The sequence below is a fragment of the Pinus tabuliformis genome, chromosome Q (genome assembly GCF_031772625.1).
Source record: "Pinus tabuliformis cultivar Carrire ecotype Pingquan chromosome Q, CPIR1, whole genome shotgun sequence".
NCBI lineage: Eukaryota > Viridiplantae > Streptophyta > Pinopsida > Pinales > Pinaceae > Pinus > Pinus tabuliformis.
In genome coordinates this window covers 665,877,902-665,898,883 of record NC_142296.1, presented here as the reverse complement: position 1 = coordinate 665,898,883, position 20,982 = coordinate 665,877,902, and the positions used below count along the sequence as shown (strand labels likewise).

General features: G+C 36.8%; 1 protein-coding gene across 1 annotated transcript; it reads left to right on the top strand.

Annotated features, from left to right (window-relative positions):
• Positions 1 to 426: 426 nt before the first annotated feature.
• On the top strand, positions 427 to 808 carry LOC149221303 (uncharacterized). Its single transcript, XM_089382952.1, has 3 exons — positions 427 to 509; positions 588 to 641; positions 757 to 808. Exons 1-3 carry the CDS (start codon positions 427 to 429, stop codon positions 806 to 808), a joined length of 189 nt encoding a protein of 62 aa, XP_089239078.1.
• The last annotated feature ends 20,174 nt before the right edge of the window (positions 809 to 20,982 follow it).

Below are 20,982 nucleotides of genomic sequence, written 5' to 3'. Positions count from 1 at the left end.
ACGGTATCAAAGTTGTGTATATGAAATCTCTTAGAAAATCCACATATGGATGGGACTATTTTCTATGAGACAGAGGTTGACACCAGTTCAGATCAAATCTCTTTAAATTTAAAAGAGGTTCCATCTTAGATGATCTCTCTCGACCTTTGTTAGATCCAGATTTAAGATAAATATAGATTGGTATAGTTTGTAATGTTCTATAGAGTATATTTTGGCCTAAGGTATGTCACTCACCAAGAAGTAAGTCAAATAGTTGTGCACATTTTTATTTATTTGTTTTTTTCATCTTAAATTTTATTAATAGCATATGGTTTTATTTTGTTAGATTATTATTGCGAAATAAATATATATATCTTGATGGTGTCTGTAAACAAAACAAAATAAGGGGCACTTTGAAGGTAGGTACTCTTAGTTGGGTTTTCGGTAATGGAAGGACGAACTGCCTCATCCTCTAAACGCAGTCAGAAGAAGAAGAAGAAACTCGTATTTGACCGTTGCTACGGTTGGGTGTAAGTATTTACGAATGCTAACATTATTACAATCATCACTATGTTTATGCAATGACCATGGTACTAAATGCATTGCAGATACGATGGTTGGAGGGATCCTGGTGAGGTTGCTCTACTGGGAGGCAGAGGAATGTAAGGCAAAGCCATTTCTCTTTGCTGCGATTGTGTTATTTTTAATTTTTTTGTTACTATTATATTTTGTTATTATTGCTGTTGCCACTGTTCTATTATGTTTTTTCATTTGCAGGTTTTGTGTCGTGCCTCTTACCAAAGGCATTGTGAATATCATATTTCAATAGATAAGGACTGTAATTACTAAGATTTTTATTCTAATGGCAAATTTGGCTCATTTTGGCCTTCCTCACAGTCACACTAATAGGAAAAACTTATAACTCTCATATTGAGCACAACATAGTATTGAAATATAGATTAACTAAGTTTAGTTCAGAATGTACTGCGAGTACATATTACGTTTAATCAGATGCAAAGAATCTTAACTCGATGTTTTTTATTGACTAATAAAAATATAAATAAAAGTTCAAGTTCTACGAACTCTCTGTTGTACACCTTATTGCACGAGTTCTCTTCATTACATTCCAAAGAGGATTGGGTGGGGGTGATATGGAGGTTACAGTTCAATTCCACCTCATCATGGTCACATATTTTAATTCTCAATGTTCCTATCTTTGTTTATTAATGGGGATGGATGGGAGATGTGATAGATAATTTTACACTCTTACAATGACAATACAGGAAGATATCAATCATTTGTTGAGATCAAGCATGATAAGGATGCAACTTACACTTCAATCAAACCAGAGCTTCCCAGTGTTGATATAGGAGCCCATTCAACATATGTGCTAATAGCATTAAGAGTTGTTGTAACTGGAGCAACATGTTGTCTGGATTTATCTATCTCATTGATCTTCACAACACCTTAAGCCTCTACCAAATGTTGATAAACTAGCTGCACAAAAGTGATTCTGTCTATCACCTTTTTCAAGCATGCAAATTAAAATCTAATTTTAACATGAATTTTTCCCTTAACTTATGTAAAAGAGGCAAAATTTTTTGATAAAGAATGTGTCATTCTGTGCAATAACTTCTAAAATTAGGGAAACTTTTAAAAACCACCCTAAATTTATATGTATAATAAATGGGTGAATCCCCATGATACATAGGAAAAATAGGAGGTGATTTTCATCAATAAGATAATATGTATATATAATGTTTTTGGCGAATCTCTCACCAGATTATATTATCTTGTAAAGTCATGGTGAATCTTTCACTGAACTATAAAATCTTGTAAGATCTTGGAAAATATTTCACTGAATAATAAAACATTGTGAAGTCTTGGCGAATGTTTTGTTAAAGTATGAAACCATATATGATAATAGGAAAACATATTCATTAAACTATAATATAATAACACACATGTTTGGAAAAAATAAACATAATTTTCTCTTCCTACAAACAATGTTTCAAGTTTCAGTGGCTGTCTTTGTCAAGGTTCTTAATGTACACCCTTTCATATCCTTCTATTAGTTTTGATAATATTCCAAAAACAAAGTTCTTGTAGGTGTTGATCTTGACCTCCAATTTTGTTAAGGTAGGAGAGATTAATCATTTCTCTACCACTTTTGTCAAGCTATGAGAGATTAATGTTTGTACAAATTTTGTTTTACTTTTCTCCCAACTTTTGTTTGCTTGAGTGTTTCCATCACTACCTTGTTGATTCCATATCAAACAAATTTCTCAATTGCCAACCTAACTGTGAAAAAGGACTTTCTTGCTTCTACAAATTTGCAGCCTCATTGTAAGGAGAAGTTGTTATATTTGTAGGGGCAATTTATAAACATTGTCATTCACTCTCTGGGTAGTTTTTAAGCCATTGACCTTTAGGTAGTTCATCTGTCCATATGATATTTGGTTATTACACTCTGTTCTTCAAGAAATATATAAGTTATGAAAGTCATTCTACCATGTCATGAAGTGTTGAATCGAGGGAATCCCATACCCATGAACCTTACCTATGGTCTTACAATGCAATCTTTTGTTTTGAGTAATTGTGTTAAAGTCCCTCCCCTTCAAGCAGGTTTTATGCAAGTAGGAAAATGAAACAGGGTCCCCTTACTTACCGACCTTCCTTTCTCTTACTTGAATAGTTGTATCTTACCCAACCAAAAAATGGTTCCTACCTTGAATTATGGATTTTAATAGACCAACAATAAAATATTTATGTAACTCTAGTCCCCACCACCTGAACACCTTATGGCCCAACACAAATGAAGGCATGTTAAGGATTTCTTCATTAGTCTTTGTAAACATCATTTCAATTCATATTCATTTTTATGAAACCAACTCACAAAAATATAGAAAAGATAGATCAACGCCTTAGAATTCAGCCTCTTCGAGGGGGCAACCTCCTTTACATTACACAAATGAATGATTCTTTGATGATTCAAATGACAAAACTTCCTTTCTATATATAGGAGTCTAAGGAGTCATAATATAACCCAGCCGACCTAACAATAATAATATAAAGGCACAAAAATAACAATAGAGGGATTCTATGGGGCACAGTAATAACAATATGGGGACAATAGGGGCACAACAATATTAATAAGGGATACAACTACAATAGTAATGGGGTAATCACTAGTATTATAGTGACCTAACATGCCCCTCTCCTTCAAAAAAGGGTTGTCCTCAAAGTTTGAGTAGTAATGGATGCTTCTGCATAAAATTCTCATCCTCCCATGTGGAATCTTCAGCGGATAAGTTCTTCCACTTGATGAGATACTCTGAAATTGATCGATTTCATAGCTGTTGATTTCTTGTTTCTGTTACTGCTTCCGGTTCCAATATAATTTTTCCTTGTCAAGTTCTGGCAATATTGTTTGAACTGGAAGCTTGTCACCTATAACCTTCTTTAAACATGAAACATGGAAAACTGGGTGCACTCGAGAAGCTGCAGTAAGCTCCAATTTGTATGCCATAGTACCAATCTTTTACAACACCTTTTACGAACCATAATACTTTGGTGATAATTTATTATCCTTCTTAGCTTGCTTGAGGGACATTTGTTTATATGGTTGTAACCGTAGGAATACCCAATCACCTACATCAAAACTTCTTTCACTGCGATGTTGATCTGCCTGTTGTTTTATTCTATTCTGTGCCAACACGAGGTTATCCTTTAAGAGTTGGAGGACTTGTTGTTGATGCTCGATGTGATGTTCCACTGCTTGAACCTTAGAATTTTCTCTTAAATATGATGTGATGGATGGTGGTTGATATCCATAAAGCACCATAAATGGGGTCATTTTTGTTGCTGTATGGAAGGAAGTGTTATACCACCATTCAGACAGAGGCAACGATTTGACCCATTGTGTTTGTTTATCAGATACAAAGCAATGAAGATATCTTTCCAAACATTTGTTTACTATCTCAAGTTTCCCATCAGATTGAGGATAATAAGATGAGCTATGAGTTAACTGAGTACCGAGACAAGAAAATAATTCTGTCCAAAAATTTCCAGTGAAAATGGGATCCATGTCACTTACAATAATCTTTGGGTTTCCATGTAGCCTTTGAATTGTTTCCATCAATGCAGTAGAAACTGTACTAGCTTTAAATGGTTGTGATAATGCACAAAAGTGTGCATACTTGGTAAGTTTGTCAACTACCACCATGATGAAACTCTTTCCCTCAGACTTGGGTAAACCTGTGGTAAAATCCATTGAAACCTACTCCCAACGTTGGTTTGGAATGGATAAAGGTTGTAATAGACCCGAGGTCTTAATTGTTTCAACTTTATTTTGTTGGCAAACCAAACATTTTGCCACAAACTTTTGAATAGATTTAAGGCCATCCCAAAAAAATTCCTTCTTAACCTTGTGGTAAGTTTTTAAAAATCCTGAGTGCCCTCCTAAGGGAGAAGTGTGCAATTCCATAAGAATCTTTTGTTTTAGTTGGGAATTCTTACAGAGGTATAAGCGATCTTTGTACCATAACGAATCATTTTTCCAGTTAAATGTATTAGATGTACTAGAATCTTGTTGTAACTTTCGAATAAGTGCCCACACTTCTTCATCATTCTTCCATTCCTCCCTTGCTTCATTTATCCAATCTGGTTGGATAATAGAAATGGCACACAACAATGCTTCCACATCCTCATCCTTTCTTGAGAGTGCATATGCCACCACATTTTGCTTCCCTTTTTTGTAGATGATTTCAAAGTCATAACCCAACATCTTTGTGACCCACTTTTGTTGCTCTTCAGAGGATAATCTTTGTTCTAAAAAGTATTTAAGGCTATCATGATCCGTTTTTACCTTGAAGTGTCTTCCCGTTAGGTAGGGTCACAATTTCTTAAGTGCATGTAGTATTGCCAAAATTTCCTTCTCATAAATAGCTTTGTGTAAAACCTTTCCCTTGATTAGACGACTTTCAAAAGCAATGGGTCTTTCATCTTGCATTAGAACAACACCAATTCCATTTCTTGAAGCATCACATTCCACAATAAAGGTTTTTGTGAAGTCCAGTGTAGCTAAGACCGGTGCTTGGCACATTGCCTCTTTAAGATGTTCAAAGGCCTTTGTTGCTTCAGGAGTCCATGAAAATGCATCTTTCTTCAATAATGTTGTTAGAGGTGCTGCTATTCTCCCATAATTCTTAACAATCTTGCGATAATACCCTGTCAACCCGAGAAACCCTCACAGATGATTTATGGATGTGGGGATGTTCCATTCCTTAATGGCTTTAATTTTGCTGGGTCTACCTTAACTCCTTCATGAGATACAATATGACCTAGATATTCCACCTCTTATACTCCAAAGAAACATTTGGATCTTTTTGCATATAATTGTTTCTCCTCCAATAGTTGTAGCACCCTATCAACATGTTCAACATGATCCTTCCAAGACTTGCTGTAGATTATTATATCATCAAAAAATACTAACACAAATTTTCTAAGGAAGGGTTTGAAAATGGAATTCATCAAACCTTGAAATGTAGAGGGTGCATTGGTAAGGCCAAAAGGCATGACCAAAAATTCATAATGACCCTCATGAGTTCTAAATGTTGTTTTCAGAATGTCTTCAGTCTTCATTCTGATTTGATGATATCCTGAACGAAGATCCAACTTGGTGAAGTAAATTGATCCATGCAATTCACCCAATAATTCATCAATGACAGGAATGGGAAACTTATCTTTAATAGTGAGCTTGTTGAGCTCCCTATAATCTGGACACACACGCCATGATCCATCCTTCTTGTGCACCAATACTACTGGAGCAGAGAAAGAACTTTGACCAGGTTGAATTATACCAGCCTCTAGCATTTCTCCAACCATACGTTTAATTTCACCCTTTTGGGCATAGGGATATCTCTACGGCCTGATGTTTGGAGGAACACTTCCTGGAATAAGATGAATAGCATGATCATGATCACGAATAGGTGGGAGACCTTTGGGAGTCTCAAATACCTTGGAATGATTGTCCAATACTTTTTGGAGATCTGGAGAAATAGATGATTTCAATGTGGAAACATCAAGCGAACATAATTGTGCAATTACACCTCTTTGTTCCTTTTTTAGAAGCTTTGTCATATGGTTAGAGCTGATTATCTTTCCCAGTTTCCCTGCAATACCCCTTAATTCAACTTCCTTTCCTTCTGCATAAAATTTCATGAAAAGTTCTTGAAAGTTAAAAGCTATTGTACCCAAGGATTGTAGCCATTAGACTCCTAATACAACATCAGCGCCTCCCATTGGAATGGAAAGCATTGGGCTATTCAATACATATTCTCCCATGGATAGCTTGATATTATGGCACTTTCTAGAGCAATTTATTGATCCTCCATTTGCAACCATCACTTGACACTCTGGTGCTGGATATAGGAAGCAATTCAATTCTTTTGCTACCTTACAATGAATAAAATTGTGGGTACTTCCTAAATCAATCAACACTATTACCTTTTTCTTCTTGATTTGTCCTTCTATCTTGATGGTTTGAAGAGTGGTAATTCCAACCAATGCATTACAAGATATGGTCAGATTCATTTCCTCTTTATCTAGGCTTTTTTCCTGGAGTATATCCTCTTCTTTTGACCTTTCTTGCTCCTTTTCTTCTTCCTCTTCACAATCTATGTAGAATAATTTCTTCTCAGCACACTTATGACCTTTAGTGTATTTGCTATCACAACTGTAACAAAGCCCTTTTGCTCTTTTTTCTTCCAATTGTTGTGGTGTCAACCTTATAGGTTGTGGAAGACTAGGGGCAAAAATACTTCCATCTTTATAGTTGTGAGTGGTATGCTTCTTGGTTTCCATAATTTTGCTTTCCATTTTTCTTGCTAACCTGAATGCCTTCTCTAATGAATCAGGTTCCCAAAGGCGAACATCATGTTGGATATTATCCTTTAAAGTCCCTTGAACACATCAATCCTATGCTCCTCTAGAATATTTTTTACCCTTATGTTCAATTTTTGGAACTCCTCAATGTGCTCCATTATTGAACCCTTTTGTTTGATACTTATCAATTGGTTAAAAAAAGTGTTTCTTTTTGTATCCTCATAATGTGCTGTCAATTCTTCCATAAAAATTGCCCAAGTGATAATTTGTTTACGAGAGCAAAGCCATTGATACCATACAAACTGATTTGGTTCCAAATATAAAGTTGCAATACGTACCTTTTGTATGTTTTGCACATTATTGAGACCGAAAAATTGCTCAATCTATAATATCCATATCGCGGGATCCTTGCCATCAAACTTCCTCATATCAATTTTTGGAATATGGTGGGCCTTCGATCCAACATTAGAGTCTATGAAATCATGATTAACATTTCTTTTGTTCGCATCATGAGTTTCCTTTACTACCCTTTCACCATTAGTAAGTATTTCTTGTAGAAAATTTGTCAAATCTGTCTTCAAATCTATCTTCAAATCATCAATCTTAGCTTCCACGCCATTCATCTTAGCTTCCACGCCCTTTATCTTAGATTCCATGCCATTTATCTTAGCTTCTGTTAGCTTTTGTGACAGTGAAATTTGTTGCACTTGGTCTTGTAATTTTGATATATCATGTAGCATTTCTTCCTCTTCTTCATGAGTCATGCTAGAGCTTTCAGGTTGCTTACTAGGTGTTTGCATTTTCTTTCCTTGGGGCATCAGTTACCAATAATAATTCTCTACTATGCCCTTTGAATTCCTTCAAAATGATTTTTCAAACCAAGCTTAAGAAAAAGTAAAAATAAAATCTACACACCTTTTTTCACTTTGTAGGAGCTCGATATTGCCTCTAATGTATCTCTGTAATTTCGGATCATCCAGTTCTGAAATTGTGACCTGTAGTAGCCCTCTGTGTCCTCTTTCCAATGTCACCAGTTTGATCCCAATTGGATTCTCCAAGGAAGAGTTATGCCAAATCTCCCACAGTGACTTGATTATAGACTAGTTCAGTAGAGCGAACTTGTACGACGTGCCACGTGTCCCTGTTACAACCTTTGGCTCTGAAAAATATATATAAGAAAATACAGTCCATTCTCTTTCTGTACCTTCTTACAAAATTTCAATCCAATGCTCAGAGAGAAAGTTATGACGATTTTCCCCAGGTCACCTGTTTGGAATGTAATTCGGGAGTCTGCAAAAATACCAACTTCCTCATATCATATCTCCGCAAATATAGCACAAAAAGCTCTGAAATTCGGACCAGAGCTTCAGTGCGATCTCATCTCGAATGGTTTTTTTATTTAGCTTTTGAAACGTCGCAGAAAAAAAAGTTATAGTGAAAATTCCACAATGACCTATTTGGAGCAGCGAACCCTAGAATCCAAAGCTCTAATACCGAATGTTATGAAACCAGCTCACAAAAAGATAGAAAAGATAGATCAACGCCTTAGAATTCAACCTCTTCGAGGAGGAAACCTCATTTACATTACACAAATGAATGATTCTTTGATGATTGAAATGACAAAACCTCCTTTCTATAGATAGGAGTCTAAGGAGTCACAATATAACTCAGCCGACCTAACAATAATAATATAAAGGCACAAAAATAATAATAGAGGGATTCTATGGGGCACAGTAATAACAATACGGGGACAATAGGGGCACAACAATATTAATAAGGGATACAACTACAATAGTAATGGGGTAATCACTAGTATTATAGGGGCCTAACAGTCATCATGGCTTCTACTAACCACTCATGTAGGGTCACTTGGCTTGGAAATGAAAATTGCTCATTAATGCTTCCCATCACTCAACCACCTTCAATCATATTCATTTCAACAATTTCATTTTGATTAGCATTTGTAAAATTTGTATGTAGTTTTTGTTATCAACAACTACTATTTTTTCTTGAATTTCCCCATCATATTCTTAAGTAGCATTGCCATGTTCATCATCATCACCTAATAGATGATAACATCCTTGAGGTAGACTCAACATGTTTATAACAAATTTTGCATCTTTATCACCAGGTATTTCAAAAACCTGGCTACAAGCCTCATCATTGGTAGGAGCATTAAAATTGACTAGCCAAATTCCATTGCACCTACATTCCACATTAATATTAGAGGGTGTCAAGGTCCTTTCAATAGATATGCTAGCAATTTCAACTGTTTCAAACCTTTTTACCTCTCTCCATGGGTTCTTTTCCATCCAATTTATTCTCTCAAACCTTAAATAATTCTTAAAAGGCCCAAACACACTTCTAGGGGTTGCAACTTATGAGTAATGTCTAAGCAGTGCCAACACTATGTATGCCTATTGTGTTTACCTCTATGGTTTGTAAAACTATGTTGTTTTGATGGCCATAAAAAATTAACAAGTATATGTTTGTAAGATAGATGCCTCCAGGTAAAAAGTGACAAAATGGTATAGCCAAATCATAAACAATTATTTAGTCATCCATGCATTCGGATGTACAACCATGGATATTCCTTGCTCACAATTCTTGACATGGTTCTTCATATTTTTATTTCCATAAAACAAATATAGCCTAGACATTTATAAACCAATTGTAATTGCACAAAAAAATATAGTTATCCACGTTGTTGTTAAGAAACAATTTTGCATATTTTCACTCATTCTCTTAGCATTTATCCACATGCCACAATTCCTTCCAACTTGGAAAGGAAACTTGTCACAATTACATATATATTTTGTAAACTATATGAATGATCTTTGTATGCCTTGGATAGAGTTTAATAGAACTTGGCCAGAATTGTAGGGTGTAAATCCATAGCTTTGTCTCTATTTAGGATTTCAATTGTTCATAATGTCAGCTCTTGATATATTTTCTTAACTCTTGCACCCCTGATTTCCCCAAAATCCATCATTGAATGGACTCAAAGTGGAGCAACGTTAGCCTTAAGTTGTATCAACTCTAGGTCATGGCCAATTTCAAGTATCTCCTTACACCAATCAACTATTTCCTCCTTTTGTTCAATTAACACTGTAATAACCCCTTTCTTCTTCTTCCTCGCATGAGGTATTTACCCAATAATGTATTTATGCTAGTGAGTTCCATATTTTCTCACTGCAACTCTTATTAAACATCCATTGAAGTCAACATCATCAATTTCCTTTAGCATATCCTCTTTAGTTCGGCCTTTTTTAACACTAATATTCTTGGTTAAACTTGCACCTTGCACTATAATTCATGCAGAAGCACCACCTTCAGCATCTACATCATATGATCTTCAGCTTTTATACCATTATTCTCTTCAAAACCTACCGGATTTAACTCCTCATTTGAGGAAGAGTTTTGTAGATTATCAACCGTTGTCACTTGCATTCTTACCCTCACAAGCGCAACACTATTTAAGGTAAACATAGGTGAACATAGGTGACAAGAAGCAAAAGTTTAAAAGGAGAGAGTTTATGAAATAGTGTTGATCCCTAAATAAAGATTCGAGGTGAGAGAAATGTTTGCAGTGACCTATAGAGAAATATTGTAAACTAAATTGAAGAAATGGTGCTTCCATTAATGATGGTTTATATTTATAATTCTCCATTGGAAATCTTGAATGATGTGTCCCAAGAATAAGATACATTGTATGCAATTCTGATAGTGATCTAGAGAGCAGTATTGTAAACTGAGTTTTTGCAATGGTGCTTCCATGAATTATAGATTAAATGTATAACATTCCATTGGAAAGTTGAGTGGTTAATGGTCATCGACATGGATTGCATATGCAGAATGGTGATATCTGTGTCTAGTATTGATTTTATTATGATCTAGGGGTTCTTAGTTTCTCCTAGCCAATGTTGGTGCTTCTAAAATGTTTAATGGCCCTGGCAGATTGATTTGATTAATGGTCATTTTGAACAGAGTTGAATAAATTACTCCTTTGCATTATAGATTGCAAACTTAGGGGTGTGTCATGGAAAGCATTGAATGATAAGCATTACCTATTCATGTCTGATCAAATTCATAAGGGGAAAGAAGCATTGGGATCTATATGGACTTGATGTTATACATATTGGAACATCATTTACTGCATACATTCTCCAGCAATCAACCTCTCTGTCAGATGTGATAGGTAATCTGTACATCAAAACTGAATGTTGTTGGAATAAACATTTGATGGTTATTAATGTCTAAGGATTTGAAGTGTCTCCACGTTAGAGAATTTAAAGATGTGTTTGGACATGATGTTTTGTATGGTAGTGAAATAAGAGTCACTTTCTAGACAATTGTATGCCTAGTGACTTTAAGGACTAATTTTTAAACTTGTCAGGATTCTTCTTTATTTTAATACCACTTTTATAATGTGTTATCGGTGTGTTGTGTTTTGATTTGTTATAACTTTAGAGGTCAGGTTCTATCTCCACAATTGGTACCCATTCCACTATTGGCTTCCCCCCCCAGTTTATCACCTGCTCCAGAATCAAAAACTCATGAGACATTGATTACAATTGAATAGAACCAATGATAACTTGACAATAATATCAATGGGGTTGTAACAATAAAAATAATAATTAGGTCACTGTATCAGGATAATACATTAAGCATGCAATAATGCTTGTGAGAACAATCTCCATTACAACAGGAACAACTGGGGATCATGACATCAAATACAAAAAGATTCAAAGCATTGATCAACAAGAGGTGCTACTTAAGAATAATGTATTACCCCACAAACAACACCTCATGTTTAATTTCAAATGTATTACAATGAACAATAGAGGAACTGCCAACATAAAATCCCAAGAATCAAATACATGCATAACCCAACAGGGACTTCTGTGTTTTGGCAGCGAAGTAATGAAAAATAATCCAGACTAAAAGAAAATGTTATCTTTTGACGAATGAAATATCACAACAACTGTGTAGGAATTAAAATAAATCATGCACAATTACCACATTATCAAACATAAATTCCCATTGAAAAATCAGAGTAGATGATCAAAAGAAAAAAACTCTCAATTTTGAAGTCTGCACAAAAAAAAACAAGCACAAGAATTTGAGATGATGACTAGACACAGGAAAATCATGGCTGCTATGCAATAACCGAGTTACCTAAATAATGTTATCTTATTTGAACAAGAATACTCAAAACACAATAGTACATTCTACCATTTCTGAAAGAGTCGAGTTGGAATGTACATGCAGATGAAGGTTTCTCATTAAAACACCATTATTATTTGATAAACCACCACGGTTGTAGACGACTTTCAATCCTAATCTTCAACACTTGACCTAATGAAAACCTAAGCTAATTAAATCATATTACTTTATGCCATCCATGACACAACAACAAATTTTTTATATTCTGCCATTTTCGAGAGAGCCTAACTAGGATGTATATGCAGATGAAAAATTTTCATTGAAAAATAAATTATTACTAATTCAAAACATGCCAAGTTTTTACCTGTAACCTGACACTCAATCATGATGTTCAGAACCTAAGTTAACGGAAACATCCCAATACGCCATGCCCTCCATTCACAAAAGCTTTTACATCCTGCTAATTCAAGGAGAGATTAGTTCGAATATATGTATATGCAAATGAAAGTTCACCAAGGTATGGAAGTAGTTAATCATATGTTTCACAATTCCAGTTTGGCAAACTCCCATTATTCTTTTCAGCACTTCCAACTGAAAACAATCTGTAGAAATGTGAGATTGCACTCACTATAATTTGCACTACTTTGAACATCCAGTTGGTTGAAAGGCCTTGCATTTGGTGGTCACACAAAAATTTGAGCATTAAAGAGTCAAATATTTTGAAACAAAACTTAACCCATCTTCATCATTTAGATACTATGATTCCATTGAATAATGCCCTCTCCCGTTAAGACAATTAAGACTAGAAGACTATTAAATCAAAAGCAAAACAATGTTGTCAATAGGGTCTTACCTAGTCAGTGAAAGAGGGGTGTTGTTATCATGCCCATTGGGGTTTAACTCCCCCAAGTGACATGTTCACTTTTCGTGGACTAGCATACCTCCACAAGGGGCTGCTTATTGTGTATGGGACCAGTTAAAAGTCCTATGAAATTTTGGAAAAATAGATACCACCTAGTCATGGTATATTTTATAGTCCTCAAGCACATCACATCATGTTTCACAACCTTAATCCAACAATCCTTGAACTTTTTCTTCACCCCATAAAACTCCATAACAAATTATATATACACTTATTTGTAATAAGTGAATCCAATAGTAATTGGATCAAATACTCCACTTCTTTTTTTTGTGTTTTTGGCTCTCAAATTTGTCTCTATAGACTTTGCATTCCTCTGTCCTATAGACTAAATGAGAGCTTGATTCTATAGACTCAATAAACTCAGGATGTATCTTCCTAATTGTGTAAGTCCCAATCGATCTAATATACTGACTAATACTAATATAATTCAAAACAGAAACAATAGTCAACTAGTCAAATGAAACACAGATAGGGTGTGTAAAGTGGTAAATTCAGTAATCAAACCCTGTGTAAATACCTACTCAAGCTACATCAATTCTATCTATAATCCATGGATAGGGTGGTAAATTCATTCTATAAAGGGTGTGATCTGGGTCCGGTTGTGACAAAGGACCCTTCCAAGACCTTTTACTTTCGTGATGTGTTAAATTGCATTTTTAAAAGAACATGAATGAATACATCTGCATGCTGTAAAGAAGAGGAACATGACAATCATCAACACATGAAAACATAAGCCGTTGATAATGAAGTTCGTCCAAAAGGGACTACGTCTCTAGGCCCCGATGTCAAGATGGTGTAGGTCGTTTCAATAAGTGCTGTCAATAGTGATGATGTACATAAGAGATGATGTCACTATCATACAAGGAAAATGCCCTCATGCATGAGTGGCTCCAAGAGAGGTTCCGCTACAGGAACTCTCAGCCGAAAAGGACTCCTATTATGACATAAACTCATGCATGATGATCATCCCACCAACATGGCATAAAAGGGATCTTAATGAAAACATACATGACGACAACATGAGTATCCCATCAACATACAACAAAGGGATCTCACAACACAAAATGACTAATCATGACAACAAGTACATCACACAGATGATTCTGGATCACATCAACCAGGAATCATGAAAACGAGTAAGAAAGAAGATCCAACATCAAGCATCAAACATGGATCTGTGCAGCACAATGCATTGAAAAAAAGGTACATGAACACACTGTGTATACCTCACATCCAGGGGCCATCTGAAGAAGTGGATGTCAAGCTGCTGAGGTTGTTCGTCTCATCGATCTCACAACGTCGAATCACATGGAAATGACTGTTTGCACATGAATGCTAACACATGCACTCCACTTAGAAAAGTGGCTGAAAAATAGAATGAGCAAATGGAAAATCTAAACACACCATCAGATTTGTGGCATCAAATAGTGCAAAATTTACTGTCAAATTTCTGAATTCTGAGAAAGTGAGAATCTGGGGCTCAAGGAATATTTTAGATTCCGCTTAGATTCCTTAAATTTTCCCTCCTCCGGGTCCTCTGCAAATCTGCTACTCAGATCAGGAAACTAACTGTGCCATTCAGTTCGTGTCACGGAGAGGTGTAAGATTGACATAAAGTTCGTCCAATTTGGACACTGCAAAAATTTCACCCTCCTGGAAATTTTGCTCGGTCATGGTTCCACCTGCATTTAAAAATTAATTAAAAAAATCTATGCCTCGTTTTCCATGCCTGCACCTGGTTCCTCCATGCTGCCTAGGTGCATTGAAAAATGAGGTCTATATAAGTTTTGGTGGGTGAATTAACCAATAAGGTTGTTTAGGTGAATTGTTTAAGGATCTGAAATAGGTAGAGGAGGTTGGGTGGTCAAACCTCGCCCCCTCTATGTTTTAACATTTTTTTGTTTTATGAAAATCCGCATGTATTTAAATTGGGGGGTCGAGTCTGCATTGGGCATCCCACCCCATACCTCCCGCAATACACAATGGGCATATTAAATGTTTTTGGGGGATGTTGGTTACATGGTACGTTGGTACCACATTAAGGTGGTGGTACGTTGGTTTTGGCGTATGCCATACGAGGTCGCCCGGTGGGGGCCGGCCCACATGGACCAAGCAGGTTCGATCCCCGCTAGCCTCACATTATTTCTAGTCCAAAGGTTTGTTTGGGCGCATATAGTTGGAGTGTTGGGGGGTGTAGGTCGGGTCCACCGGAGGTGGCCCATGCCCACCCCAATATAATGTTAAATGCAGTAGGAGGTTGGAGGGTCGACGGGGGTCATGGCCCATCGACCCACTATTTTTTTAATTAATTTGTTATGTTTTGGTTGGGCGGGGTGGTGGGGTTGGTGGCTCACCACCCAAAATATATTTTTTTATGATTTTTAAAACATAGGGGTGATTTTCAATTTTTTAGAAAATAAGGGATATTGGGCAAATTAACAAGGCCACAATTTCGACCACTTTCGGGAGCTAGGTTTCATGCCCTAGCATTGGTCAAATTGTAGGACACTTAAACCTGACCCACAACCCAACTTTGACCTGAACTTTGACTAGCTCGTTCTCCCTCATATGAGCTCGAATTGATGAACTGTTCACACCACCACGATCAGGACGACGAGATCTACACTCTGGTCCTAGCTCGAAATCATTCTGATCACTTTGATTTTCGAGCTTTCATAAGCCCTCTTTGGAGCCACCTGGATGAATCCTCCCCACTGAGGAGCTTTTGGTCCTCTAAAAGCATGAAAATAATCTGCAACTTCTCTGTACCTTGTCTGCATCAAAAGCGTCCTAAAAGGTCTCGCTTCCATCTCCTTCACCTTTGTTCTTCGGAGCCTTAAGCAATGAGCCGAAACTTGAAATCTTTACAATGTGTAGTACATTGTTCTGCAAATTACATGCTTGAATTTCATCAACAACTAATGACCCAAGCATCCCGTACTTGCCACGAGTTTATAACACATACTCGGTGGTCAAGTTTACATTAAGATGGACACAATACCCCAACTACGAAAACAAGGCCAACATATCATTGTTGCTTCAACAAGTGATGGAAAACACATTGTCACTACAACACATGATTTACAATAATAAGGCCAAACACTATTTTTGCTCTTACAAGTGATGGAAACACGACATCACTTTCACAGTGTATCATGCAACACAAAATAAGACCAGACATAATTGTTGTTGAACAAGTGATGGAGAACACATCATCACTTTTGCATTTTAAAATGCAACAAATGATTTACAAAAGTACGACCATGAAACACTAACATATCTAGAAACCATTTTTCACTTATCGTTGTGAATGGGTCGCCTCCTTGTGGTGGCTTTGCTTGTCGAACCATCATTTCACCTGGTTCATGTACCAACACTTTGTCTTTAAGGCGCTACTCTAGATGGAGCTTCCAACATGTGGCTCTTTCATGGCCACTTCTGTCACAATGGCTGCAATAGGTATTCTTCCTCTAGATCTTCTTAACATGTTTCTTTACTTGCTATTGAGAGGGTCTTTCACGCCCCTTCTTTGTTTGTACTGCTATTCTTTTCCAACACTTAGAAAATGTATGACTATGTAATCCACAAAAGGTACATGTTTTTCAATTGCATGATTGTGTTCACCTTTAACAACATTATTATAATCAAAATGAACATTCAAATGTTGAGACTCGTTATACCTTTTCTTGATGTCTCTGGTGTAAGTATGGCGATAAGAGCTTGCCTCAACTCTTTCACTGCAATGGGCAATGCCATGGAATGATGGGGATGTGTTCCCGCCATTCTCTTTCCTCGACGATTTTGACGATGTCTCGGAAGAATATGACACCTTCGAGCATTCACCCTCAGTGTATCTCAAGCCTGCAAATTGAGGTCTCTACACAACGTCCAATGGTTGAGCTATGCCTTGGTTATTAACACCAAGTTATATTTCCTCCTTGTGCCTCGTTTTGGTAAGGAGCCTCATGTTTGTCCCTATAATTGGGATCTCAAAATATCCAACAGAAAGCATACTATGTGAAGATGAGACCAAAAGTAAATCAACATCTTTTACCTCCTCTGTTGATTTGGAAAGAACTGATGAGGGCTGCTCATCATGTGTTGTTGGTGGTTTGCTAACTGTCATGGCACATTCCCCAACTTCCTTTCTGACATACCCAAGTCCTGCTCGACATGGTAATTCCTATATTTTGATGGGGTTGATAATGCCTTGGCCATTAATGCCCAAGACTTTTCCTTCATACCCCATTTTCTTCAACAGTTTGGAGCCAATTCCCGTGGTATGATTTTCAAAAACAGTGAAATCATCATCACGACACATACATGAATTCATAGAATTACATTTTACCTCACATGGGTCATGCTGTCGTAGCAGACTATGTTTCTCATCTTTCTCTTCATGTAGAAGCATCTTCAATTCAACGTTCTCTGTTTGAAGATTATGTTTGTTGTGCTTCAATTCTTCCAGGGCCTCTTTCGTGGCTTGAAACTGAAGCTGCAATCACTCCTTTTCCTCTGTCTATTTTTGTAGAGTCTCATACATTATCTCTACCCTTTGGGAAATTTTGAGCATGGTTTTGTACATCGTTTTTTCATCCTCTGTCGCTGCACATTTCATTGTTCACGCTTGTAATTAACATCCATGCAAAGACCGCTCTGATACCACTTGATCCGGGTCCAGGTGTGACAATGGACCCTTCCAATACCTTTTACTTTTGTGATGTATTAAATTGAATTTTTAAAAGAACATAAATGAATACATCTGCATGCTATAAAGAAGAGGAACATGGCAATCATCAACACATGAAAACATAAGCCGTTGATAACGAAGTTCGTCTAGGAGGGACTACGTCTCAAGGCCCCGATGTCAAGATGGTGTAGGCAGCTACATTAAGTGTTGTCAATAGTGATGATGTCGCTATCATACAAGGAAAATGCCCTCATGCAGGAGTGGCTCCAAGAGAGGTTCCGCTACAGGAACTCTCAGTCAAAAAGGACTCCTATCAATATGACATAAACTCATGCATGATTAGCATCCTGCCAACATGGCATAAAAGGGATCTCAATGCAAACATACATGATGACAACATGAATATCCCATCAACATACAACAAAGGGATATCACAACACAACATGATGAATCATGACAACAAGTACATCACACAGATGATTCCGCATCACATCAAGCAGGAATCATGAAAACGAGTAAGAAACAAGATCCCACATCAAGCATCAAATAGGGATCTATGCAACACAATGCATAGAAAAAAAAGTACATGAACACACTGCATATACATCACATCTAGGGGCCATCTGAAGAAGAGGATGTCAAGTTGTTGAAGTTGTTCATCTCAACGATCTCATGGCGTCGAATCGCATGGAAATGACTGCTCGCACATGAATGCTGACACATGCACTCCACTTAGAAAAGTGGCCGAAAAATAGAATGAGAAAATGGAAAATATGAACACACCATCAGATTTGTGGCATTGAATAGTGCAAAATTGACTATCAAATTTCTGAATTCTGAGAAAGTGAGAATTTGGGACTCAAGGAATATTTTAGATTCCCCCTAGATTCCTTAAAGATTCCCTTCTCCGAGTCCTCTTCAAATCTGCTGCTCAGATTAGGAAATTGACTGCTCCATCCAGTTTTTGTCACTGAGAGGTGTAAGATCGACATAAATTTTGTCCAATTTGGACACTGCGAAAATTTCACACTCCTAGAAATTTTGCTCAGTCATGGTTCCCCCTGCATTAAAAAATTAATTAAAAAAAATCTCTGCCTCGTTTTCCAGGCCCACTCCTGGTTCCTCCATGTTGCCTGGGTGCACTGAAAAATGAGATCTATATAGTTTTTTGTGGGTAGATTAACTAATAAGTTTGTTTAGGTGAACTGGTTAAGGATCTGAAATAGGTGGAGGAGGTCGGGTGGTCAAACCCCGCCCCCTCCATGTTTTAACATTTTTTTGTTTTATGAAAATTCACATGTACTTAAATTGGGGGGGTCAGGTCCGCATTGGGCGGCCCACCCATACCTCCCGTAATACACAATGGGCATATTAAATGTTTTTGGGGGGTGTTGGTTACATGGTATGTTGGTATCGCATTAAGGTGGTGGTACGCTGGTTTTGGCATATGCCATATGGGGCCGCTCGGTGGTGGCCGGCCCACGTGGGTCGGGGGGTTCGATCCCCGTCGGCCTCACATTATTTCCGGTCCAAAGGTTTGTTTGGGTGCATATAGTTGGAGTGTTTGGGGTCTGGGCCGGGTCCACCGGAGGTGGCCTGTGCCCACCCCAATATAATGTTAAATGCGGTAGGAGGTTGGAGGGTCAGCGGGGGTCATGGCCCATTGACCCACTATTTTTTTAATTAATTTGTTATGTTTTGGTTGGGCGGGGGTAGTGGGGTTGGTGGTTTGCCACCCAAAATAGATATATATATATATATATATATATATATATATATATATATATATATATATATATATATATATTAATTATGATTTTTAAAGCATAGGGGTGATTTTCAAATTTTTAGAAAATAAGGGATCTTGGGAAAATTAATGTGGCCACAATTTCAACCGCTTTTTGGAGCTAGGTTTCATGCCCTGGGGTTGATCAAATTGTAGGACACTTAAACCTGAGCCACAACCCAACTTTGACCAGAACTTTGACTGACTCGTTCTCCCTCATATGAGCTCGAATTGATGAACCGTTCACACCACCGCGATTAGGATGACGAGATATACGCTTTGGTCTTGGTTCAAAATCATTCTGATCACTTTGATTTTCGAGCTTTCATAAGCTCTCTTTATCCCGTGTGTGTCTCTGGAGCCACCTGGATTAGGGTGTGTACAATAAATGTAACAGTAGCACTTTCTTTCTATTTATTTCTACCTAAGTCTTTACGCCTACTATTCCTATTGCTTATTCCTAACCAATAGAAGAGAGTCTAAATAACTGCTTAGGAAAATGAAGGATTGAAAGGGTGTACCATACAAATTATGTAGACTTTTTTGCCAATAAATAAAATAGAAAACTCAACATCCATCGCACCAAAACACAATTTGTATGCTTATACTAGGAAAGCACATAAATTCAAGAATAATATAGATCTCAACATGGTTCATTTCTATAATCCACAAATGGGACCAATTCTTGCCAGCCTATGTGAGATGATGAATGTAACAATAAAATCTTAGAAGCCCAATTGATTGCAAATGTGTCATATATACATGGAATTAGTGCATGTGTAGAAGTATCTTAATGAACACACTTTATGAAACTGTGTAATTGGCCCAATACCTGGGCCCTTGAGAAGTATGGAATATTACTTTCCAGGCTATATAAAATATCCATAGTCACACCACATAAATAAGTGCTATAATAGCTTCCATACAAGTTATCAATATTTTTCAACCCAAAATTCTTGTGATGAAAAAAAAGAGAGTCGTACATAATTTCCAATAAATAAAATGGCAAACTCGACATCCAACACATTAGAATAGAATCTGTTAATGCCAATGCTGGGAAAGCACATAAATTCCTACAAAATTCAGCTTAAAACATTATTCATCACTATAATATACACATGGAACCAAATCTTACCAACTTGGTTATCGTCACTGAAGCCCAACCTAAAATTTAATAAAGGACACTTTTGATCTTGTGAGTACATCATATATCTAGCTAAGATTTTCAGTGCCAACACCAGACAATGGAAATTGGCTAGCAAATGATTCAACCCGCTATTTGAGATCAACAATACTATTTTGTAGCTGGAAATTGTCTGTCTTAATAATTCTATAAAATGTTTTAATTTTGTACTTTTCACAGAGCTCTTAGCCTTAATGGCTATCTGCACCCCCTCGTGGATAAAATCTGCAACCTTAATAAAGTCATCCTCAAGAAGCCCACGAGTGGTTAATGTAGGAGTCCCGATGCGTATACCACTAGGAAACATAACACTTTTATCACTTGAAAATGTAAGGTATTAAAGTAAGCTATATCATCCCATGGAGAAATGA